General features: G+C 42.8%; 1 protein-coding gene across 8 annotated transcripts in view; it reads left to right on the top strand.

The window, feature by feature from the left end:
- The window catches only part of lef1 (lymphoid enhancer-binding factor 1), a 48,341-nt gene that overhangs the window by 5,860 nt on the left and 16,894 nt on the right, over positions 1-25,587 (top strand). For all 8 annotated transcript variants that reach the window (XR_008601521.1, XR_008601520.1, XM_023295843.3 and 5 more), the window contains exons 4-5: positions 18,399-18,528; positions 23,657-23,744. Coding sequence is in view for 6 of the 8 variants with exons in the window: in XM_023295843.3 (XP_023151611.1) it covers positions 18,399-18,528; positions 23,657-23,744 (218 nt within the window). In the remaining 2 variants the exon portion in view is untranslated. The remainder of the gene's footprint in view (positions 1-18,398; positions 18,529-23,656; positions 23,745-25,587) is intronic.

The raw sequence follows: 25,587 nt of genomic DNA, 5'->3' as shown, positions 1-25,587 counted from the left end.
TGGCGGCTTCCTGTGTCTGTCCCGTTTGCAAATTTCTCCTCTCGAGACAGACATAAAATGCAGGGCACACCAGCAGCTGTCCACTCTAATCCTGTTGTCCATGTCCCTGTATCACACTTGGGAGGACAACCAGCTTCAGTCTGTCTATGGTTTGGATACCTCCATACAGGAAACACTCACACATGGTGCGGAAGACCGTAAACCCTGTGGCTGTTGTGCTTTTGCAGTGCGCAAGAGTGAGTTTCATCAGGGCCACGCTGTGAAATGTGAGTTCTGTGTTGTTGTAAGAATCGGTTTTTGGAGGCAGATGTGATTGTCGGGGGCAGATGCCACATGCTGTGTGTAAAGGATCTTCATTCACACGCAACTCTATCATGGAATGATGTTAAAATTGCACTGCTACTCCCTGTGCCAAAGTTGCAGAGGGTAAAAGTATGTGACATTGTGGAGAAAATGTGATCCTCATTACCTCATGCTTTGCCCCGTTCGGTTTACAAAGAGAACAGTTCATGAAATGTGGGACGTGATGTTTTTCGATCTCTGTTTTTATGCCTTGTGTTCTGGTCAATTTTATCAATTGTTCCATCGTATTCCAACACACTGAAAAGCTCAGATCTGTATGGAGACCAGCTGACTGTGTGAGAGGAAATTACCCCTCACTGCAGATGAATTAGGCCAGGCAGTTAGTCGGCGTACTTGCTGCCAAAACTTCTAAAGCCCCGCTTTCATTTCATTTACCACGGCTGCCCCCCCAATTTCCCCCCTCGCCCTGTCTTCAATAAAACGGTAGTCATTTTATATACGTTTCTCTCACTTATCCAATAAAAAAGAGCCAAGGCTCGGTGGAAGGATCACGGAACATGAGTCCTCTGGCTTTCTCACTGATGTCAGCTTGCTGCCTCTGCTGCTGACCACCGCAGCCACAGTATCTGCAGGCCTGGGATCGGTTTTCAGCGAGATCAAAGGCACATTCTCTCTTTCATTCTCTTCCATCCCCAGCCTCACCACCGCCCCCAATCCCAGTAGTTTAGATTGATTTCCATTGACCATGACATTCCTGCACATGCCGTCCAGTCACGATGGAGCTGCTGGGAGTTGCTGATTGTCAGCAGATTTTCGGACTTCCAACTTGATAAGCTGACTCCGCCACAAGAGCTCAGATTTTGCAGTAAAGATGCCTGAGATGCTGGTCGCCTCTACATGTGGATTTAAAACAGCATTGACCACCTCAAAGAATCACTGGTGTATCATGAATACTCTAATGTTTTTGTAATCCTGTAGCCGTTTTAAGATGTGGAGTCTACAGTTATTCAAAGCAAAAAAATGTTTAATGACCTTGGAGCTTTTTATCATGTGATGTGGCTCAGGCTTTTGAAAGAGCAAAGGGGCATTGTGCTTACTGTACATGATGCTCGAACTGTTGCGTGAGTGTAATTAAATGTCTAGTATGTAGTTAGAAGGAATTATCTTGCTCGCTCCAGTTTTACTCATTGTGAGGTTTGTAAGCACACAAGTGAATGGACACTGTGAAAAATTAAGTGAAAGCAGAGAATAAGCTGCTATCTGGGATTTTGTTTGGTCAAAGATTATGCCATTTGGCTGTAGCAACTTACTTTGCCTGTCTATTCGGGTTATAATCAGATTTTTAACTGCAAGAGAAGTGCTTTACTGTTTTGAGTTTCTGATAAACTGCTGTTCAAAAGTTTGAGGTCACTTAGAAATGTCCTTATTTTTGAAAGGAAAGCATTTTTCCAATGAAGATAACATTAAATGAATCAGAAATACAGTTTGGACATTGTTAATGTGGTAAATGACTATTCTAGCTGGAAACAGCTGATTTTTAATGGAATATCTACATAGAGGTACAGAGGAACATTTCCAGCAACCATCACTCCTGTGTTCTAATGCTACATTGTGTTAGCTAATGGTGTTGAAAGGCTAATTGATGATTAGAAAACCCTTGTGCAATTATGTTAGTACATGAATGAAAGTGTGAGTTTTAATGGAAAACATGAAATTACCTGGGTGACCCCAAACTTTTGAACGATAGTGTACATGGTCAAGAAATCTGATTTAAGCATTACATGTAAGAAAGTGCATATTCGCTTATTTAAATTATGTTAGAGTTACTGCAAAAGACTCAACAATATTCCTGTTCCTTCAATAGATTGATTGTCCTTTCTGTCGTCTTTATCAGAGGCAGGCTATCTGTGTATTTTCTGACATATGAATCTCTGTAATTATTCCAATTTCTACTGTCATAAACTTTGACCTCTTATGTGTAAAACGGGGAAAGATTATAGAAGTTCTGCATCTCTGCAACTGTGAGTACTGACAAATGAATCATGGTTGTACAGTTGTGGCCGGAATGACAGTAATATCTCCTTAAAGAATGACCCTCTAAACCAGGGGTGTCAAACTCGTTTTAGTTCAGGGGCCACATTCAGCCCAGTTTGATGTCAAGTGGGCCGGACCAGTAAAATCACAGCATAATAACCTAGAAATAACCACAACTCCAAATTTTCCTTTGTTGTAGTAAAGTAAGTTCCGAAAATGTTCTCATTTAAGGAGCTAATTTTTTTTTTTAACAAAACATTATGAACAACCTGAAATTTCTTCAGAAAAACTAATTCAATTTGAACAACATTATGCCTCAGTTGATCATTTACACATTACATCTTACAGATCACAGATTGTCTACAAAGGCACAAAACATTTTGTCGTCTGGAACTGAACAATGTAGTATTTTACTTTATGATCAAAACGACAAAGGTCAGACAAAAACAACAAGAAGTATTAATATACAGTACAAATATTAGTACAAATATTACAAAAATGAGACACAAAACAGCAAATGCAAGAAAGAAAATGACAAAAATTGGACAACCGACAAAAAGATGACAAAGGTGAGAAACAAAATGACAAAATAACAATGAGCAAGCAAGTATTTTACTTTATGGTCAAAACAACTTGTTATGGTCTAGAAATTTTTTTTTTTTAAATAATGGTTTTACACATTTACAATTTGCAGTTAATGTCTTCTCTGTAATTTTTGCACTTTACAAAGTCGTTCCACGGACCGGATTGGACCCTCTGGTGGGCCGGTTTTGGCCCCCCACGGGCCGCATGTTTGACACCCCTGCTCTGACACGTTTCGCTGCTTTAAGGGGTTTTGCTTTATCATTGGATCACTGGTTCTTTCCTGTCCCAAACTTAGGCCGGCATTTAGAAATGACAGGCTCTAAAAAAAGCTCACCATGCATGTGATGGGCAGTGATGGGCAGTACATATTTTTAAATGACCCAAAATCCTTTCTCGGAGCATGCCGTTGTTGTCGTGTAAACACATCCCCGTTAGTTAGAATCACAAAACTCCTGTCATTCATGCTTTCTGTAGATTTAAACTCGTCCTTGTAGAAGCACAGAGCCTGTGACATCCCGCAATACCACGTGAATATAGTCATAAAAGCACGGCTGACAAGATGAAAACACTGCTGCGTGTTCTTAGTTTTGAAATGTTGTAAGTGCAGAGGTACAGTACAAGGTTTTCCACCTGACTGTGAAGATGTGTTTGTGATCTCCAACTGTGTAGGAACGGCCTTAATGAGTCCTGGGCAACAGCTCGAAGAGAGAAATGGATAGAATCGCTGATTTTTTATTTATATATTTTTTTATCTTTTGAAAGCTGAGTTTTGTTGCCTCGGTGGGGGGAGTTTAGAGAACTGCCTCTCCATTGCCGTGCACTTTTTTTCCCTTTGGACCCTCTATTGCAGATCCTTGTGGCGAGAAAGAGGGGGCGGAGGGGGTGCAGCACTGCTCTTTCCTTTGATGTAGTGGGAACGTGACGGATCTGCTAGCCAGTGTCTCGCAGCGTGGAATCACTAACCCAGGCTTACCTAACGGGATTTGGTAGGACCGCTCTGGTGTCCCTCAGTGCCATGTGTGTCCTGAGCTCATGCCCCCAGCACAACCGTGGAAGATCCCTGTTAAAGAGAACACTACATTTACCAGCAGCCTCCCATGTCCGCACAATATGCTGTAGATGGCAGCTTATGGCACCTTGAGTAGTTTCTTTAAGTCTCACTACAGGCTGGACATGCTGTGAGAAGTTTACTGCAGCATTTTCCCTTTAAGCAGCTGGACTCCATTTGATTATCTCACTCTTAGCTCATTTCATTCTCCATAAGCAGGCTTTAACACAGTGCTCTGTAGGTTTTAGGCTAAAAATACATCAAGTAAATATAGCACCTGTCAAAAAACAAAAGTGTAATTGCCCCATTTATGCCATATATACCAAACCAGTCTTTTTGCTCCGTCTGGCAGCGCACATATCAGAGTCACACTGACATGGATGTCATCTGCTGTGCAGATCTATCACACTTTGAAATATGTGTTTACACATGAAGGACTGCAGCAGGGACCCCACACAGAAGAAAAACTTGGCGTCCCGGCTCTTTGTAGGGCTGCTGGGTCGTGGTGTTTTATAAACAGCACCATTAACGCCAAGGTTTCTTGTCGTCCTCCACTGTACGCTGATGCTGGTTGACACATTTACTCCATATGCACGCTGCTAATGACGCCATGTGGTTGCAATCACCTTATCAGTGTTTTCATCTTGTTAAATGGAGCGCAGCACAGTGATTGTCTCCCAGGACAGAGAGATATGCATTGTTGTTTAAGATGGGAACCAAGAAGAAGACAATCAAGGTGGAAGTTTCTGGATGGTTTATCTTTCTTGGTGATGTGGGGACACGCTTTGTTGATTTGTTAGAACGTAAAAAGATAGTTGTGTTTCTATTTGTAACATAGACAATAGCAAAGATTTTTTTTATTTAAGTTAATGTTAATGTCACTCATTTTTCAATGTGATTAACATATACAGAAGTCTTCCTAGATATTGTAAGATGGTACAAAAAAAAATCCTACATTTAAAAATGAGACACGTGGATTAGAGACGACTGAAGACACGGTTCAAATCATTAAATGTTCAAAAGTCTTGCACCTGACACACCCTGTTGATGTTTATTTTGGGCACGCGTTGCTGCTCAGAGCAAAACACTCATGGATGATGACACTTTCTTCGCTCCCAATCCTCCCACTGAATTGGATGAAGCTTAACCAATCAAGCAGTGCTGCCTGGAGCCAGCCAGTCAGGCTACCATGGACGGACTGCTGCCGCAGGGCCTCCAGCACCTGCTCAGACGGCTTCACTCTTCACCAGCGGTCTGCCCTGATCTCCAGGGGTCAGTGCAGGGCCTCGCCAAGGTTGTCCCTCATGCCCAGCTCTGTTTAAACGGCCTGGGTGTGGACTTCCTGTAAGGGTGGATCAGAAAATGCAGACCAGAGGGCGGTGTGTGTGCATGCGTGGAGTGTTTTTGTCAATTTCTTATGCAACTGTTGCCACTGATGGTGATGTTATGGTTGTGCGTAGTTGAAAGGAATAGTGGGAGCAGCCTCTTGGCAAAGATTTTTTTCTTTGGCGTTCAGCTCAAGTCTTATTAAACGCATTTCAGAATCAATCTTTTAAATTAGTTTTATAGTTCTTGTTTGTTAGTTTAAAAATATATATATATATTTATATGACCTTACAGCACAAGTTTAATCTCTAATCCATGACTGAAACTCTGACAGTAAAAGCTGATCACAGTACCTCACTGTTCCCTGATACAGCCATAAAATGAGTAAAAACATGAATAGCTTTATTGACTTCATCCTGACAGCTTGTAGGTCTATATAGAGGCGAGCAGTGTTCCAACTAGTAAACTGCAGCAAAAGGGAACAATAGGATCACAGGAGTGAAACATGGCTACAAATCCTGCCGGCTGTGTCCAGACTTCAGAGAAGCTCAAACAACCCTCACTTTGTCCAGCTAAGAAACAGAGCTATGATCAATAGCTGCTCTGTTGTATGAAGTTGGTCAGTCTCGGGCGTGCTCTCGCCCTCCCTCCTTCTTTTTTTTTTGCTGTTTCATATTTTTCAGAAGCTCATTATTTCTTTCTGCTGTGGGTGTGAGTGCTAAAGAGGCTCACACATGCAACGCGTATCTGACAGCGCTGAAATATTAATGGTCCCCAGTGTAGGAGGTTGGTATAGGGCCGGCATAGTTACAGTACAAAGGGGGCCTTCTCGCCACCAGGCTTTATTACCCGAGCTATTAAATGAATAGATGGATATAGCCTCCTTTTGTTATTTCGCGCTAAACATCAAACCACTTTCTTTTCGTCGAACAATTTCAAACACGTTTGCTAAACGGGCGTCATGTGCGCACACGTACACACACATGGAGTTCTTCACCACACTGGAGTTTTTTTGTGGGAGGACAAAGAGGAGGGCTTTGCTATCAGTTCATTTTGTGTGGTCTCGGCCATAAAAAACACCCTGTTCTTTGACTGTGAAAAAAGCCTGTCTTTAATTTTTGGGAAACCCATAAAAGTTTGTTGCTCCTTTCATATCGGCAGCGGAATTGAAAACAAATGCTACATTCTCCCCTCCTCTCCTTTGAACTGGCCAATTATGGAGTTGTGAAAATAAAAATCAGTCTGTAGATCTCTTTACCCCCCCCTTTTCTTTCCTCTCTTCTCCTTCCCCCCCTTTCTTTCTTTCCCGTTCACGTTCCTCTCTTTTTTTTCTCCTCCCCCCTTGTTTTTGAAGAAACCGAGGGGGATCACTGATGTCAAAGTCAAAACCAAGAGCATTAAGAAAACTGGCGAAATGCAATACAGCTGCAATCCAACATGACGCTAGAAAATAGGGCTGAGGAGCAGAAAGCCTCTCTCCCGTATTCCCAGGGCGCGCAACTGCTCCCGGCCTTGGCTTTGATCTCTTCAAAGCCTCCTGCCTCCTACTAGATGGAGAGTCTTGGCTGCTGCTCGTGTGCGCTGGAGAGAGGCAGGGAGGGAGGTGGGGGGTGTTTCGGTTGGGGGTTGGATGGGTGTGGGTGGGGGGGGCATCGTCTTTTCCTTTCCAGGGCTGAAATCAATCACGGTGCCGAGGCAATTATGTGTAATTCAACCCCAGCCAGATTAGTGACTCTTGTTACCTGAGCGACCAGAGCTCTGTAATCTGCGAGACACACCGGCCTCACCAGCAGAGGAGTAGCCAGGAACAGGCGAGGGCACTTGAGGGAAAGGAGGGGATCGAGGGGAGAGGTGCTGAAAAGCAGGCTGCCATGCTGCTGCCCAGCAGAGCAGAAAATCAGAGTACAATGGAGTGATTACACTTGCAGATGTAGCCATATTTATGACGAGGTGGATAGAGAGGAGAGACAGAATGAAGATTGCCATGGAGCTTGCTAGTTAGTGTGCTAACGAGTCAGGTCCCTTTTGTGTTCCAGCATGTGCCTAATGTCACCTCCACTGTGCTCCCAGTCCTCCCCCACCATCTACGCCCTGTCCCCCCTCCAGTGCCATATCTCTATCCCTCATGCCCTCCACAGTCGGCTCCGAAATGCAAGCTTGGCCAAGGCTCCTGCCCCAGGCGCCCAATTTACTATGGCTGGAGAAAAACTCAGTGGCCCCAAGTCACAGAGGAAAACAGCCGAGCTGAATGCTGCTCTTTCCCTGCTGCTGCAGTTTGTCTGATCTGTGCAACTGTTTCAGTGTCTTAACACGCAGCAGTGTAACAATTTACACCATTCCGCTTTTTTTATGTGGTTTACTGAGGAGATTTATACCAATTATGTTTGCTCCTAGTTTAGGCAAATCTAGAACGTGGTAGGAGTTTGAAGCTCATGACTAATACCGCCTAGCGTACGTTAAGAGATTATTTATTTCATTTTTTTTTTCTCATCTTTATGTATTTTTGTGTGGGATTTTAGAAACAATTAATTGGAGGATGGGTGGAGGGCACACAGAAAATTGCAGATTCACATTTTTGGACCAGTTAATTGGAAATATATGATCGTCCATGCTTTGATTCTTCCCCTGTCTCTGAGCACTGATGTCACAGGGATGAGAACAAGGCTTTGTTTTTTCCCCGGCAGTCACTTGATGCAGGATGATGAAACCCACAAAGATATCTAGCAAGAACGTGTTTGTTCATCTGACGAGCTCGCCTTGTGCTCCGTGTTTCTTTTGATCATCGGACAGCAGGGTTGGTGATGGAAGGCACTTACACTTTTCACGGGATGTACACGTTAAATAAATGAGATATACTGTTACAGAAGGTAGCTGATCAAGAACTTAATTTGTGTGATAGTTTTAACAAGGCCGGCTGACAGGAAAGTGGAACTGGCTCTAAAAATATAAAGGTCACACTGAATGGATTATGTGGCATGAATGGAGCCACCGTCCAGCTCAGCAGGAGCCCTTAAATCCACTACCAGCCATAACCCCCGGCTCAGGGGCCAGGTGACGCTTTTCATGTCCTCCGGTGGAGAGACATCACAGAGGCGTCCTCCACTTTGAGCTGCCCGTCATCAAACAATGCATCAATACATCAAATCAATCCACCCCCACTGCACCCCTATCTTTTTGAGATGAAAGATGACAGAAAGATAAGTGCCCAGCACACCCCCACACATCAATTCTACGATCCCAGCTCTACCGTGAACAACGCCGCGTCCATAATGAAGCAACAATACGATGAAAAAGTTGCGTTTGACTTGTATTTGTGCAAGTTAAACTGAGGTTAGGTGATCTTAGGCCACAGATTCACTCTTTAGCAACTGATTATTACAGGTCTGGATCTGCAGCTCTACCTGTCTGTGGTGGATATTGATACTCCAAGGCGTCGCAGTCGTGTGTGATTGGAAAGATGTGATCGCGCTCAAGTAACGTTTTGAACAGCAGAGGAAAAAGCTTCAATATGATTATCTTCACATAGACTGTTACAGCCATTATGACGTAAACCAAAATGTCCTATGTTTTATTATTTCTATTAGGCGACTAGAAATAATACATCGTATATTGTCCATTATTCTACTGATTTTTCAGTTGGCAATTAGATAACAATGTCTATAGTGAGTTCCTTGCTTGTTTTATCCAATCAATAGTCCGAAATATAATATAGAGAAATAATGTATTATTATTATTATTATTATTATTAATAATAATAATAATAATAATAATAATAATAATAATAATAATAATAATAATAATAATAACATTCAATCGTCACCTGTCAACAGTTTGCAATTTTACTTACAAAACTGATTAATAAAGTATTTGCTAATTCATTTTCTGCCGATTCAGATAACTCAAAATAGTTGGAGCTGATTCAATCTTGCATCTTCCTTAATGGACAAATGAGATTATATTAAACATGTGAGCCGTTCACTGTGAATAAATCCAGCTAAGAGCAGAATTACAACCTTGTTGTCTTCATTATATGGCTTATCATTCAGATTTGTGGCATCAGGTGCATGAGTGTGCCCTATAATGTTGCTGTAACCATATGCCCCAAGTATAAGGAGTACCTTTTGTGTTCCAGAAATTCCCTATTACCATTTCTTTAGACGTATCAGGGGATCAGCAGACGTTGTCCGTTGCCTTGTTGTACATGGTCATTGTTTTGTTTGTATTAAAGCCCACTAAACCCTGCCACAAAGCTAATTGACGGGGCGGAGTTTTCTTGTGACCGTTCAGATCCTTGGAGAGGTTCTTTAAGTGTTCCCAGCTTCTGTGGGGATGGAGGAAAGCCATTTGTTCGGAGAGGATCAGATTTGAATAGCTTTGTGCTTGCCATTCAGGTCTTAGCAGGGGCGTGTGCGCCCTGCTCGAAAAAAAACCCCGAAAATGTGTGGTTTGATTAATGACTAATTCCATGCTGAAAGGCAGTTGTTGGTAGTCTTTACCAGTTAATCCTTTAAAACGTGGAATCACACCCAAACAGTGGGCCACTGGTATTGTTGTATGGTCAATAAAGTGAATGAGATGAAAGGTTTGCAATGCGATCCACAGCCATGAATGCTCCTCAGCACCGTGACATGAAATGTGCCTCATTATAACCTGTACCAAAACCATGTTCCAATTTGCAACATAATGAAAAACACAGATTTGTCTTGGTGCCTTGTCTAAAAAATCATGAGTGCATCCTCAAGAGCAAAGGTCCATGAAGGTGAAAAGACCAATGATCATGTGATTACAGGGTCAAAAGTTCAGATCAAGGCCAGAACACAGGTATCGTGACACCAAAGGGCTTCTTGTGGCTTTGAAATATTACATAACGTCACTGAACTCTATCACAAGGATCTGTTTACAGAATTCAAACCTTTTTCTTCTATTTTTCTTTTTTTTCTCCATCAAGTCATCAATGGTAACGTCTCACTAACCCATCAATATTTTTATTCTTTCTATTCTTACACATTATGTGGGTGGGTGTGCATATGTCTGAGTGAAATACAGAAGGAAAACTAGGTCAATACTCTCTTCAGCTCAGGCAGAAGCAGCTCTCATTCAAGTCACCTCCCCATCCACATTTTCCTGGTGTGTGCCGTTGAAAACCTTCCCCGCAAACACAGCAGCGCCTCTACAGCTGCCTGCTGCCTGCCCTCATCCATCACTCACTGGCTAGCATGCAATGCTAATATTTACCCCTTCCTTTTCGTGCATGTGATGTGAAATTTTGCATCGGAGTTAGCCAGGGCTTAGTGAGAGGAGTACTGTCTCCGAAGCTCGTCTCCACAAGTAGAGACACACAAAGACCCCCACCAGACTCTATTTTCCCCCTCAACGCTGAGCTCCCAAATCCAAACTGACAGCCATTCATGCCCAGAATACCTGGGCGAAAGCTGAGGGGGGGGAACACTATCTAGGTGTAGCAGGCAAATCCGCTCTTGTTCGACGGATCTATGAAGCTCCTGCATAAGGCAGCTCATCAGCACTTTTCCTCCCATTCTGCACTGTATTTTCTCTACCTCTTTCTCTCCGTCTGTGGGTATTGTACGGAGGCTTTTAACACGCTAGCCGCACAAAGTTAGCTGGTGCTGCGATTTTATTTGTGTACATCTGTCAGGGCCTTCAGGTGTTGTTGTTGAATGTGGATGTTGGCATCACAGCGCTGCCTGGCATGAATGTAGCTACTCAGCAGACCAGAGCTGGCTTCTAATGATAAATCATGCAGTGTGTTAATGCAGCACCGGGGTTGCTATAAATAGTTGGCGGAGAGGGATGCCGATTGATTCAGAGAGGGGTAAAAAAAAAAAGTGTACTCCAAACATTTTCTCCTTGCGGTCAGCTTTAGAGGCTGAGTTCAAACATAGGGCCCCAAAGATTAACATTCCTCCTTGAAGCAGACAGCTGATCAGGTAAATGAGGCAATGATGCAGCTAAAGCCTTTATGAGTCAGTTTTTAATAAGACTCAGCGGCTATTGTGCGTGTGTTGCCGTTAATACATGACACCGCAGACGTGTGTGACATGATTCTCTAGGTGTTTGGATTGTCATTTTGCACGTCTCAGTGGATCCAAAGAAAGTGGTGACGTTAGAGGGAGCAGCCACGTTCTTTGTCGGGTATGGATGCCTGGTGGGCGCTCGGGTGTGTGTGCGGTCCGCCTTTTGTGTATGTGTTTGCGTGTGCGCTCGCAGGCCTGCTGACAGTGGCACTTCAGCAGAATGTTTGCCCTTTCCTTAGTCCTTTGATGTGACCAGGTCCTGCTGTGATAATGAGCCCTGTGCCCCGCCGCAAGGTGAACATCCTGCAGTTCGCCCGGGGCTCTGCCAGATCCGCGGCCCAACCCCCACCACACCTCCACCGCGCACACACTCACACACACACTCTGCTAACACAACAGTGGAGGACCGTCACTCACAACCGATCAACTTCCACACTGTGCCTAGGCAGCATGAACACAATGACAATCCTCGATGTGGGACAGGGACACGTCTAACCAAAAACCAGTCCTTGTGATTATTAGAATGTGGTAAACATGCACAATTATGCAGAAAATACTGAATTTATAAGTTAGGTGATATTATTTTTTTCGTTATTATCAGTGAATGTCATATAAAAGCCCAAAACCCTCAATGAATTCGTCCCGCAAACACAAATAATACACAGCAGTGACCCGTACTGTCAAAGTGCCTGACATGCTGCTGACCTGTATTACGATACACATGGGTATTGTAGTTTATTTTCAGTCTGTTGAACCTAAGCTAGCCCAGCTGAGTCTTTTCACTACCAATCACCAACAAATGTCAGTTTTATTCTTTACCAGTCACATACACCACCATTTAAAAGTCTGGGGTCACTTAGAAATGTCCTTATTTTTTAAAGAAAAGCAGGGTTTTTTTCAGCGAAGATAACAAATTCATCAGAAATACAGTCGTCCCTCGCCATATTGCGGTTCACTTTTCGTGGTCTCACTATATAATGGATTTTTAAATTGTAGATGTCTCATTTTGTGTCGTGGATTTTTCGCTATATCGTGGAATTTTGTGGTATATAGGTGTTTGTATATATTTGTTATTTTAAATATTTTTGCGATAAAATAAAAGTTTTAGTCTAAAAAACTGAGAACAACATAAAAAATATTTTTAAAAAATAATTAAAACATACTAAAAGAGTATTAAATCAAAATAAAATGCGTAGCGTACAGCGATGAGTGCTGATTGGCTCAGCAGCCGTAGCATCAGTCTCCTCCATCTCCCGTGTATAGCAGCGTTCAGCATCTTGCCTTGTCCATTTCACATCCATGTCTAATCGCTTCATTTTTGTGCAATTTTTGTAATTTTTAAAAATTTATTTCAAGCCCCATAATGTTGATCAAACGTTCTGCGCCTACTAAGGCTTCTGGCACCGAAGCCAAGTGCCAGAGGAAGATGCTTACCATCACAGAAATGTAGAACTCCTTAATAGATATATATAAAAAAATAAAAGGTTGCTACTTCACGGATTTTCACATATCATGGGGGTTCTGGAACCTAACCCCCATGATAGATGAGTGACCACTGTACAGTCTAGACATTGTTAATGTGGTAAATGACTATTCTAGCTGGAAACGGCTGATTTTTAATGGAATATCTACATAGAGGTACAGAGGAACATTTCCAGCAACCATCACTCCTGTGTTCTAATGCTACATTATGTTAGCTAATGGTGTTGAAAGGCTCATTGATGATTAGAAAACCCTTGTACAATTATGTTAGCGCATGAATAAAAATGTGAGTTTTCATGGAAAACATGAAATTTGTCAAACTTTTAAACGGTAGTGTATGTTTAAAAAAAGAAGGAAAGAAAGAAAAGTTCAGTCACCAGTTATCTGAAATTATTATTTTTTGAAATGTTCAATTTTAAATCTCTGATCCTTTGGGATTTGAGGCTGAGACACACATCTTCATGGCATTTGGTTGAAAATATCAATACCACCATCATGTACTGTTACTTATCAGAAAAAATCCATTATACGAGGCAATAAATAAAATGGAATATTGCACAGCCCTGAACCGCAGCTCGTGATTCAAACTCTCTTAACCCCTTGCATACATGTTTTTAAAGCCTCAGCTCTTTAAAAACAGACTCCCTGTGGTCACATTACTTTACACTTTTTTGCTTCATGTGGCTTAACGCAGAAGAAAAATAGCATCTGGATCATTTCTAATGTTCTGTTCCTTTTCCCTCAGTTTTTTAATAGCACCGCGACATATAGAAATTAAGAGTTGAACACTTTTAAAAGCGGATAAAGTCTTTTCATCTGGGGCAGGCACATTTCACACAAATTATCTTCTCTGCACGTTCAGAATGTCAGTGTGAGAGCTAGCATGATTGGTTTGCTCGAAGCACATGAACTTCATGCCAACTGAAGGATGATGGGTAATCCATCTTGTCCTATTCACTTGTGCTTGGTGGCAGTGGGAAAGAAAACACTTGGCTGTTAATAGCCCCTTTGTGTTCATATGTAGCATGTATGTGTTAAATTCATTAAATGCGTGCTCATTGCAGTCTCTGATCCCTGCACCATGAACGTATTTTAAACCTATGTGCCTTTTCAGTTGGTGTTTTTTTTGTGTGTGTGTGTGTGTGTGTGTGTGTGTGTGTGTGTGTGTGTGGATTTCATACAGTGGCATGTGTCAGTCATGTGTGTTAATGTCAAGTTGCATGTCTTGTGTGTGTGTTTGTGTAACTGTGGTATTTAGAGGACAGCATGACGAGTTCCTCGCACGATAAATTTGTGCTGCAACTTAACCACTTAAACCATAAAATTGAATATATACTACATGCCTATTTGTGCTACATGAGTAATTCATCCAACCCCACTCCGGCTCACTTTTTTGTTTTTACCTTATTTTTACCATCTGGCCGCGGCCTTCAGTGTCACCGCTTCACTTCAACTATTGGATTCTTAGCAGCACGAAGGGATTTTCCATTGAATGAGAGAGAAGGAGAGATTGGGGGGTGTCACAGATGTATATTTCTCTCCAGGGCAGGCTTTTCCTGTTATTCGTAGCCTCCTCTGCTGCTGCTGTCCCTGTGGTTGGCTTCGCTTGTTCGTCTCATTACCCTGGGCGCGTGGCGCTGCTTCGCTTGCTGGCGGCCCGGCTTTCTTCTCCATTAATTGGGTTTCGTTACATTAAGCCCCCTGGCCAAGGGGGCCATCCTGCCAATAAGACATTCCATTTTTAGCGCTCCACTTGAAGCTGGTGGGGTTCAACCTGCTTTGCGAATGGTAATTGGTTATTTATTTAAGCTTCCTCAGGTTGGTCTCCACTGGTTTTAGTAAAGAGGGAGGGGCCGTGTGTTTTTTTTCCTGCCCTGTAAAGCTACTACAGGAAAAATGTTTGCTCGCTTTTGTTGGGAAAAGGTTGGACAACTTGAACACACCTGAGAGAAAACACCTGGTCTGAGGGTGACTCTGCAGGATTTCAGTACCGGGCACACCCTTGCTTCATACTCGTGACTTTCGGCATTTACAGGTTTTGTCTCTGTAATCTTCCTCAATGAGAGTGTTGTCTGTGGAAATAGTTGCCAAAGACTGTGTTTAAACAATCAGAAGAGGGCGTGTGCTTTCAGCCAGTGGTTTGCTGTAATTTTAAACTGGAATCGTGTCATTTTATTCTAAATTTACAGCAAAATTCAGATGATAGTGTTCATAATCGCAGAACAATTCCTTGCCTCCTCTTTTACCCTCTTTCTTTTTTCTTCTTTTAATATCCCAGTCACTTTTTTGTGCATCCTTTTCCTCCAGAATGCAGAAAATCCTCTGAGTAGGTGAGGTGGGGTTTGGGGGGTGAGAGGGGCTTTTTAGTGAATAGATTTAGCTGCATGGGAATCCAACGCCACCACTTGAGCTGCCATCTCCCCAGCCGTTTGTGAAACACCTCACATGGTTTCTACACACTTGATTGTAGCTGCAGGCGCGAAGAGTCCTCATTGCATATAAATTACAGAAGTGGGAAGTGATTATTATAAAATTCCTGCTTTCCCTTTTTTCCACTCCACTCTGCAGAAGTGGTATAATTGAGTGGAGTACAAAAGCTGTGCTGTGAGGGGAGAGAGGGAGAGAGGTGCTAAAAAGGCAATATTGCAGGGATAGTTACTCCATATACCACATAGACACACATATAAACACTCGCATTCATGCTTAGCAACCATGGCAGGATGTTGTCGGAATATGACAGAACACAAGCTCACAGGCACCGGCGTCTCGTCAGAAAAATCAGACAGAAAAAACAAAACAAAAACAGAAACAAAAACGAAGCATCCCATTTCCCCACCCCACCCCCAATTTCAGACAGCGTGCCAAGTCACTGGCTCCTGTGCTAAAACACACTGGAGTGTCTCCTCCATGGAGGGCTTCCTGCCAGCTCCAGTTCCGCACAATGAATTTCTCTTAAAACCACATCTGAGGGGTTCTTTAAAAGGGCCGGCCAAGCCTGGATATGAAATTCTAAATGGAACGTTTTCTTTTCAATCCTCGCCGCCTCTCTTCTTTCGCTCTCCCCGAAAAATATGAATAGTGAGATCCTAAGCCTATTATTTCTCCTGTACAATAAAAGGGACCTCCAATATGGCGGCCCTGCGTTGTTACAGTGCTGCTGCCGCTGAGGGGTTTTGGAGTCAGAGAGACGATCAGATTGTTGCAGCGTGGTGCGACCCTCGTGGTTGTGGTCATTTGAATTTCTCCAACTACTTCATTCAAATTCGATAAAAAGAGTGTCGTGATATTTGTATGTAAACTCTCCATCAATGGGCACAGCAAGCCAACAAGTCTCCACCTGGTGTCAGACTGGTCCATCACCGTAAATAGAAACAGCTTGACCCTGATACAGTTTTCACAATCATATTTGATTTAAATCTAGCGAGTTCTGAGACCTGAATGATCATTTATTGCTCTTTCTTTCTTCTGCAACTGAATCATGGTTAGTTAGGGGCATTCATGCATGCATGTTTGTGGAAATGTGCACCCAAATAGCTGTAAATTCTGTATCGGTCACACAGACCTGTATATTTTGCCTTGGTGGATTTCTCCACAATGGAGGCAGTTTATTAAGAAGTTGAGGAAAATGCGATTTGATAACTGTAACTGGGAAAAGCGTAAAAAGAGGTCTTCTTCACTGTGACAGAAACCTCTGTCTCTCTTGGGTGCTAGGGATTCAGTCACTTTTATTTGCACAGTTGTGAGTTTGTGTGTGTTAATAAGTATGAGACTAACTTTTGTTTCCACAAGGGTTTATTTCTATTCTCTCTGCGACAAATTGGAGATGACTTCCAGCGAAAATGATAATCTTTCAGGTTCTTATCTCATTCCCACAGGATAACAAATAGGAGTGGAGAGGCGTAAAATAATATGGGCGACAACGCTGTCATTTAGCCCCTGGTGAAGGCATGTCCCAGCCACTTCAGCCCGGTTTAGTCCCTCTTTTAGGTTTAGCAGCCTCACTATTAAGCCCTCCCCTTTGTGGGATGAGGTCGGACACTCCCACGCTCACAGATTATCCCGTCACCTTTGACTCTTTGTTGACTGGGGTCAAGAACCCATCTCACCTGGGCTAAGGGAAAAATCCCTGCATCTTAGTTTTTAGTCAGGATCTGGCTTTTTTTTTTTTTATTTTTACAGAATCAGATGCATGGTGCTGTGTATCAAAACTGGAACCGAGAAAACGGATGATTAGGAGCCTGATGTGAATGACGCTTCGTGTGGCTGGAGACGTTCCCAGAAGGTGGGGAGAGGCGAAGGAGGGTGGGGAGGTCTTAAGTTGAAGTTGGTGCCAGTCTGCGAGAGGTTCGGGGAAACTCAGACATTCCAGCCACCCCCTGTCCGAGGGGTTGTGTGTGCTGGTGTGTGTGTAGCGTGCGAGGAGGGGCACCAGTCACCGCTTAGCACCGCAGGAATGTCACCTTGGTACACATGACAACAAGACGAATAAAGAAGAGTCAGTTTAGTGTGCCGTCTCTTCCAAATGTTACTCTGGGTCTAAATTTAGACGAGTGTTTTCCACAGCATTGTCGATCAGGTGAATGTGTCCATGAACAGAATCTGATTATAATTTCATGAATCTCTTTGATTCAAAGCTCGTGGGAGCCGTTTGGTGCAAGACGTGTCTCACCCAGCAGCGAGCTGACGTCTCTCTGATTAGCCATATATCCTGTGGAGGTGATATTTTGACTCGAGCTCAGCTCTGGGCTCAGATTGTGAATAGTAGATTTAGCATGGCTAAGCATTACCATGTGTTCAGTGCAGCTGAAGCATGTAAGCGCTGTTGGCTGGGGGTTTGGGCAGGGGGGTTCTCGGGCCAGGTTTGGTCTATTTTAGTTGTCAGGAGGTAGGTCTCTGTGAGTCAGCCGGGGATGAGGGGTCTGTGGCCAGGCCACTGTTGACGTGATTACCCTGCATTAAGTACCGCTGCAGACATCTGTCTCACTCGTGCTCTCTCACCATAGTCCACCCCCCTTTCTCCTCCTCCTCCATCCCTCATCTCTCCTTCCCCCGGCTCTTGCTCTGTAATGAACTCCCCTTATTCACCAGCTAATGACTGCCTTTGATCTCCCGCCTAAGACCTCTGCTCTAACTCTACCCTGCAAGTCTCTCTTTTCTCTGCCTTCTCTTTGCTGCATCGCTCACTCACTCCTATTCGCTTCACCTCTGTTTGCATCTTTCTCTCTTTTTCTGTCTCAAACATGCTCACGCACCTCTTTGACTTGTTTTTCCCTGCTTCCTTCAGGGAATGAGATACTGAGTCCTGCTGACCTAGGCTAAACAAAGTTTTCAGCTACTGGGCTCAGGTTACTAAAGCAGATGAAATGGAAGAAATGCTTTTTAGTAACTTCTTGACCATATTATTACACTTTACCCACATCTGTAAGTAGCCTCTGTGCTGCAGAACAGACCACCTGCATTGTATGTGCTGTACTAGTCCCTGCATCGTGTACCAGGGAACACGTGGAATAATGTCGCTGAAGCTCGTGTACAATACCATCGTTCTTACATATTGTTTTTAAATCTACTCGTGTTTTTCTCCACAGTCCAACAAAGTCCCCGTGGTGCAGCCGTCCCATGCAGTCCACCCACTCACCCCACTGATCACATACAGCGACGAGCACTTCGCTCCGGGGTCCCATTCTGGACATCACCCCCAGGACAACAACAAACAAGGTAGAGACCAAACAAAGACACACGGACTTGATGAAACAGAGCAGGGTCACTGTAGTGTAACTGTGTGAATGCTTATCATATTAATTTATAATGTGAACAAAGCAGTGACATCTTTTTAAAATGGACTATGAATGGAACTAATTGGAGTCATTTTCATGGAAGTTAAAACAAAGCCAGGGATTGTTTGGGAGCTAAATACTTTGTGGTCCAATGATCATTACTGACAAAAAACAACAGAAACACCAAATTTATGAGGACGTGACGAGGAGAACATGTTTGATGTGGATCAGTCATAGACGAGCACACACCAGTCCTCATAATAAGGTCATTATCAGTGCAACACAGATCCACTGTGTTGGGTTTGGGCATATTAACAAAACGGGAATTTAAAGTGGGATACAGTTTCTACATCAGTTCAACAACAATAACAGCTTGTTTTCTTAAAAAGTAGCATATTGTATGTAGGGCTTTATTGGTGAGAGTTTATGATACCAATTTTTTTGCATTGTTAGATTTTATTTGGACTGGCATTTAAATGGACTGTGTTCCATTTAGAGCAGGGCTATTCAATTAAAAATTGACTCGGGCCGGATTTTCAGACTAAGAACATGAGCTGGGCCGGATGTTTTTAGCAGACACTGAGCAAAGTTAACCATTTAAAATAAACACAAACAGATAACAAAGACACTGGATGTTTATAAACGTATTGCCACATCCAAAAGGACATAAACACAATAGAAGAGCAGTACTTAAACTAAACCTGTGCTGAAATACTGCTTCTTTAAATTTTACATTTCAACACACAACTTCAACACATTTTGATAGGTAAACATGTTAAGGTGCATATGAACATAAAAACTAAGTGTAGATTAGAAACACCATCTTTTGTTTTGGTCACATCTCAAAGTGCATTAAAAAGTAACTTGGTTAACAGTAACTTTTCAGAACTTGAGACATTTTTCTTCTTTGGAAATAACAAAAAAACAGAGTTTGTCCCTGTCCATATTTGGTCTCATCTGAGACAGTCACATCTTCAGTGCATATAATCAAAAAAAAATAAACAGTAGGCACAGTGATAGTTACTATCCCTTTGAAATGAAATAAAGCTGACATCAAAGTGCACAATAAAGTGCAACTAAGTGAAATAACTGTCAAAACAAAATGTATTTCTTAAATTTTAAACTTCTAATAAGTGACCAGAAAATAGTCACATAAATACATAAAGCTACCTTTAGTGTCTGCTACAGCACGCTGCTTTGTTGCACTTACCATGTCTCGAAGACATCTGTGGCGAGAACATCAACCCTGCGAATGTTTGACGTGTCAGACCTGTTTGATAGCAGATGTCACACTCGTCTTAACTTGATCGTCCGTTAAAACTTCATCCACGACAGCCAACATGCAGTCCTTCACAGTTTCTGAGTCTGTGAACGGCCTCTTTTTCGTGGCCCTTTCCTGAGCTGTGCAGGTCCGCTTCATTGTAGTACAGCTCCGGTTGTAAGATGCAGTCAAACTCTGAATTATAGCCGCTCTGTCATGACATCCCTCGGGAAAGTTTGTCCGAAACGCGGCATGTTTTTCAATATGGTGTCTTCGGACATGATAATCTTTCAGCGCTGCAACGCACTCGTTGCAGAGTAAACGCATTGGTTTGGCGTTCGGACTTGGTGGTAAATAAATAAATACTTGTCAGTCCACGCAGGATTAAACCGACGGTTTTCCTCGCCGATTTGTCGTTTCAGGATAGAAAAAGACATGATGCTGTTTTCGCCTGTATAGAACTGCTAATGTTAACTTTTCAAACGTGTCTCCTCAACACAATGCATTGTGGGTTAGTTGCTAGGTTACGGTAAGTGTTGCATTCAATGTTTGCAATAATGTTGGAATTTTTGTAAGAACTTCTCAGTGTTACTGAAAGATGTTTTTCTGTTTTTCTCGGACCCAAGTCCCAATCACTCGGCAGTTGCTTTAGGGCCACTCGACGGTTGCTTTCGGGCCGCATGTGGCCCGCGGGCCGCTAATTGAATAGGGCTGATTTAGAGTTTTCTTTCTCGTTGAGTGTTTCTTCTTTCTCATGGAGGGGTTACAACTTTTGAAGAAGTAATGTCTTTCTTAAATGCAAAAGTCGAACGGATCGAACGTGTCAGGTCACCCAGAGAGTTCCTGTTTTCTTGGTGAGGTCCTTCATCTGCTGAATTCCCTGTTTTGTGTCATCGCTTGCTTTTACAGCCCTCAAAGAAACACCATCCTTGTCTAAAGTTTTCAGAGTGAGAAATATTACAATTTTATTCGTAATATTGCAATATTGCCGAATGGTGAACTTGGTATGCGTTTAACTTACTCGAGCGTGTGTGTTTTTTTTTTTCTTTTTTACATTCATATCAGGAACCACTGTCAGGAATTAGTAGACACACAAACTAAAATGTGTCGCAGCAGAGTCCTCTTTCCTATGAACTCATTTGAAGCAGCCTTTGGGATGGCACGCTGAGCTCTGCTGCCCTCTCCCTCTGCACTCTTTGCCTTTCAGTAATAACATCAAGCTGCAGCTCTGACAGCTGCAGAGGAGCTCCTCAGCCGTTTGGACGAGCTCCTCAGCCCCGCGCAGCTGGAGACTTTGGCAGCTCATCGCTAATGCAGAAAAAGACGTGGGCCCTCCATAGTTTTGTCCCGCACCTTTTCTCTTCTTCCCCTCAGCTTTCTTCTCCTGCAGCGGCTTCCAGTTGAAAAAAACAGGAGGGGAGGGATCAGACAGGATGTAGGCGATGATGATGATGATGATGAGGCTAGGGGGTTCTGAGGGACCGGCTATAAATAACGATGTGGAGCTGAACACACGGCGTAGTGAGATGAAGGGAGCGGGATGTATAAAGAAACTGTGCTCCACATATGTCAGAAGAATCAAGCATCTGACACTTTTTGTTGAAAATTTCTCTCTCATAGAAGCCAGAAAGAATAAACAGGTAATAGAATTGAATCACACACACATAGATTTCAGAAATTAGTTGTCGTGTAGCACAGTTTATGGAGACAATTTTACCACTAAGTCCACTAAGTTTCTTACCATGAAGAGCAGAAAGGACCCCTGAAGGGTTTTTTTCTTAGTATTTGATCTTTTGCACTCATAACCCTACAGAAATCCATGTCCAAGCAAAGCAGTTGCAGAATTAGCAGTAAATGATTTCCCCAGACGTACTTGTGTGTATATCAGTAGAGCTAAGCCGAAGATGCTTAAAAAGAAATCTCTCCTGTTCCCTTTTTTGCTGTCCCTCTCTCTCCTTCTCCTTTTCTCTCTCTCTCTCTTTCCCATATCGACCAATTGCGGCTCTGCTTTCCTTAGTGGGCTCAGACTTTGATCTGCTCGTTAATTATGAAAAACAATCATGGATTTTCTCATTATGAGCTCTAATATGCGCGAGGCTGCAACGCAAGATGGAAGGTCGAGGGAGTGCGAGTGGGGGGAAGTTTGAGCGTTTTACATTTAAACCTTTCACGTGTATTTTATATAAAAAAAAAAAAACAAAAAACAGAAATATAATCTAATGCAACCAGAGATCATGCCCAGGTTTTACGTTGAGGCTCATGTTAGTGTTGCTTGTTTTGAGAGGAAATGCAAGCTGGGAAGCTTTGTTGGACGTCGACGGGAACGTGTGAAAAGGTGGAGTGAGTAATTAGGCACCTTAGGGGGGTGAGTGACAAGGTTAACACGCCAGGGCTCTCCATGCCTCCCCTGCTGCTTCAGCCCCTTGTCTTCGTCCCTTCTGCCCCCAGGAGGGCCCTGAGGAGCGTTAGGTGGTGGATTAGTGGACAGGGAGCAGCGCTATCCGAGCTATGAATCCAGCGTTGCAACATTGGCTTTGGAGATATAAGCCTCCCACTCGGCCAGCCTCTCCGAGGAGGGATGCCCCTTTAGAGAGAGAAAGAGGGAAGAGAAAAGATAGAGGAAGGGAGAAAAGGCTGGCTCCAGCAGGGATTAGAAGATGGTGCTAATCTGGAGGCATTTGCCCTCTTTTCTTTATGTGTTTGAGCTCTATATTCAGGCACATTCCATTTGTCCCTGTATGAACAGTATTTCCTGATATCTACAGACTTTCACTCCTATTGTTGCTCCAACTGCTCTTAAATGGAAAACAAATTAGAGACGACAGCAGTGCACATGTTAAATGTTTATCGTCCTGCAGTTCTCACTTTTTCTTCTCAGAGAAAGACACCCCTTGACCTTGAAGCCCAGCAGCAGCAGGCGAGCTGGTGATGGAGGAGCTTAGTCCTGAAGATCCACCGACAGTTAGTCTGAGTCAATCCGGTGTCTACAGGGAGAGCTGCTGCCTCTGCCATAAAGAGGAAGCCTCAATTATCCAGCTTAAAGATGCTGAAACACACTGGAAGGAATCTAGCTAAGCGGACAAAATGTTATCCTTTTATGCTGTTTGATAATGTGAGGTCAGGAGCCGTATTCGAGGCCCGACATGTCCTTGACTTGTGGTGAAGCAGAGTGGGTAAGCTGAGAAGGAGTACAGTTTTAATATGTGGTTAGAAAATACACTTAAGGTCAGCAGGAGGTTCACAAATTTGTCCGAAGTTTTTCACCCCGAGTCACTTTCACAGCCCAGTTGCCCTGAATGTAAGCTCTGTAAATAGCTGCTAAGTAGACCTCGAGCTGAATTTTTTGGCAAGCAATGTTTCCAAGATTGACATTTCACAAAACATTGCACTGATCCAACAGCAACACCTCACCTCGGTGTCTCTACTACCTAAATGATCAATCACAGCAGTAGCAGAAGTTGTCTTAGTATAACCAGCTGTGCAGAAAGATTGCTAAAAACGTGATGTAAAACTAACTCTAAATTGTCTGTAGGTGTGAATGCTAGTGTGATTGTTTGTCTGTATATGTAGTCCTGTGATAGACTGGTGACCTGTCCAGAGTGTCTCCTGCCTTCACCCTGAGTCAGCTGAGATAAACTCCAGCCCCCCTGTGATCCCAATGAGGATTAATGGTGTATAGATGGATGATATGAAACTGGCACCATTCTGACTTGAACATGACAAAACAAACCGCAAAAACTCCAGAAACTTGCTTGCCTGTTCTGTTGTTAACTTGCTCTGTGTTTGTGTGTCACTGATGTTTGTCTAGGAATGAGGCATCACCCTGGACCAGACATGCCCAACTTCTACTCCCTGTCTCCTGGAGGAGTGGGCCAGATCACGCCCCCGCTGGGATGGTGAGTCACAGACAGACAAAAGCAAAAGCGTGCACAGTTGATTCATACAAACAGGGGACAATTGCTCTCCTGTCTCGTCCCATCGTTTGGACTCTGACTCTGTACCAGCTCTGTGGAGAAACGCCTGCCTGCAGCGGCCTCCACAGGGAGGTCCGCCTCTGGCTGTTTCTGCTGCTGCTTCAGCCACCCTGCTCCTCTGTGTTCCCAGCACATGTCAAACACATCACCGCAGACGTGCCCCTGCATCGCCATATGGCTGCTTAACCCCCATCAAAGCTTTCTGGAAGCACTTCTCTCTCTGGGACTCAATTCATGTTTGCGATTTACATTTTTAGTATCTTTTCTTTCACTGCGTCCTTGTCACTTTCACTCAGTATTTAGTCAACATACACTAAAAAGGTTTGGGGTCATCCAGACAATTTCATGTTTTCCATGTTTTGGGTCTTTTGCAGTAACTCTAACATAATTTAAATAAGCGAATACGCACTTTCTTACACATAATGCTTAAATCAGATTTCTTGACCATGTATACTATCATTCAAAAGTTTGGCGTCACCCAGACAATTTCATGTTTTCCATGAAAACTCACATTTTTATTCATGTACTAACATAATTGCACAAGGGTTTTCTAATCATCAATTAGCCTTTCAACACCATTAGCTAACACAATGTAGCATTAGAACACAGGAGTGATGGTTGCTGGAAATGTTCCTCTGTACCTCTATGTAGATATTCCATTAAAAATCAGCTGTTTCCAGCTAGAATAGTCATTTACCACATTAACAATGTCTAGACTGGATTTATGATGGATTTAATGTTATCTTCATTGAAAAAAATGCTTTTCTTTCAACAGTAAAGACATTTCTAAATGACCCCAAACTTTTCAACGGTAGTGTATGTTAGAAGAATAAAAGGAGCAGCATTTGAAGAATCTTGCCAACACAACAATAATCCCAAACAGACCTCAACATCTCGCATGAAACGCTTCAGGAAACATCCTTGGTCATAATTTGTAACCAGCAACAAGTCAGTGGGACTGAGGGAGGGTTGTATTTGTAGTAGTGAACAATACTGTTCAGTAAACGTTATCCTTCACAATATTTTTAGAAAGATGTATCCAGGTGATTGAAATATAACCACAATATGATGAAGCGAGAGTTGAAACAAAATGGAAAATTGAGATTTTGGACTCACTGTTGATGTGATGACAAGACAGAAATTTTGCTATTTATTATGTCTGAGGAGGAAACTATGAAAGGTGAAGATGTGACAGGAGATGAGAAGCGTATCTAAATACTTCCTCATGAGGAGCTGATCTGTACAAAGCATGACTGGAAGAAACTTGAACAAAGTTGAAACTGAATTTTTCAAACTAAGTCAGGTTTCTCTACTATTTTATCTGATGCTGACTGTTCGTGAGGTTCAGTGAGAAGATAAAGACGGGAACTACTTGTGGACAGTTGCACTTCTGGACTTTGATAGTTTCTAAAGTTGTATCATCATAAATACAACACAATGTGACACAGACAGGCATCTTTCTATACGATATATTTACATAAATGATGAATCTGAATCTTTTAATGACATTTTAATAAGAAGCGATATTTTCCTCTATCACAGTTTGCATGTCTTTACAGTAAGTCCCTGCTCAGACCATTTCATTTGAGTAAATTTTGAGATGCTTGAAAAGGAAAACATTACAGTATTTCACAAATGAGAAGCAAAGATTTGAGAAGACACAATTACGAGTTTTTATGTAAAAAATGTTGTTTTTTTTTCCTCCACCTGTCTGTCATCTCACAACTCACCACATTTATTTCTCAGCTTTTTGTGAGGATGTCAG

This window comes from Amphiprion ocellaris, chromosome 4, assembly GCF_022539595.1.
Source record: "Amphiprion ocellaris isolate individual 3 ecotype Okinawa chromosome 4, ASM2253959v1, whole genome shotgun sequence".
In the NCBI taxonomy this organism is placed as follows: domain Eukaryota; kingdom Metazoa; phylum Chordata; class Actinopteri; family Pomacentridae; genus Amphiprion; species Amphiprion ocellaris.
This window is presented reverse-complemented; position numbering and strand designations above follow the sequence as displayed.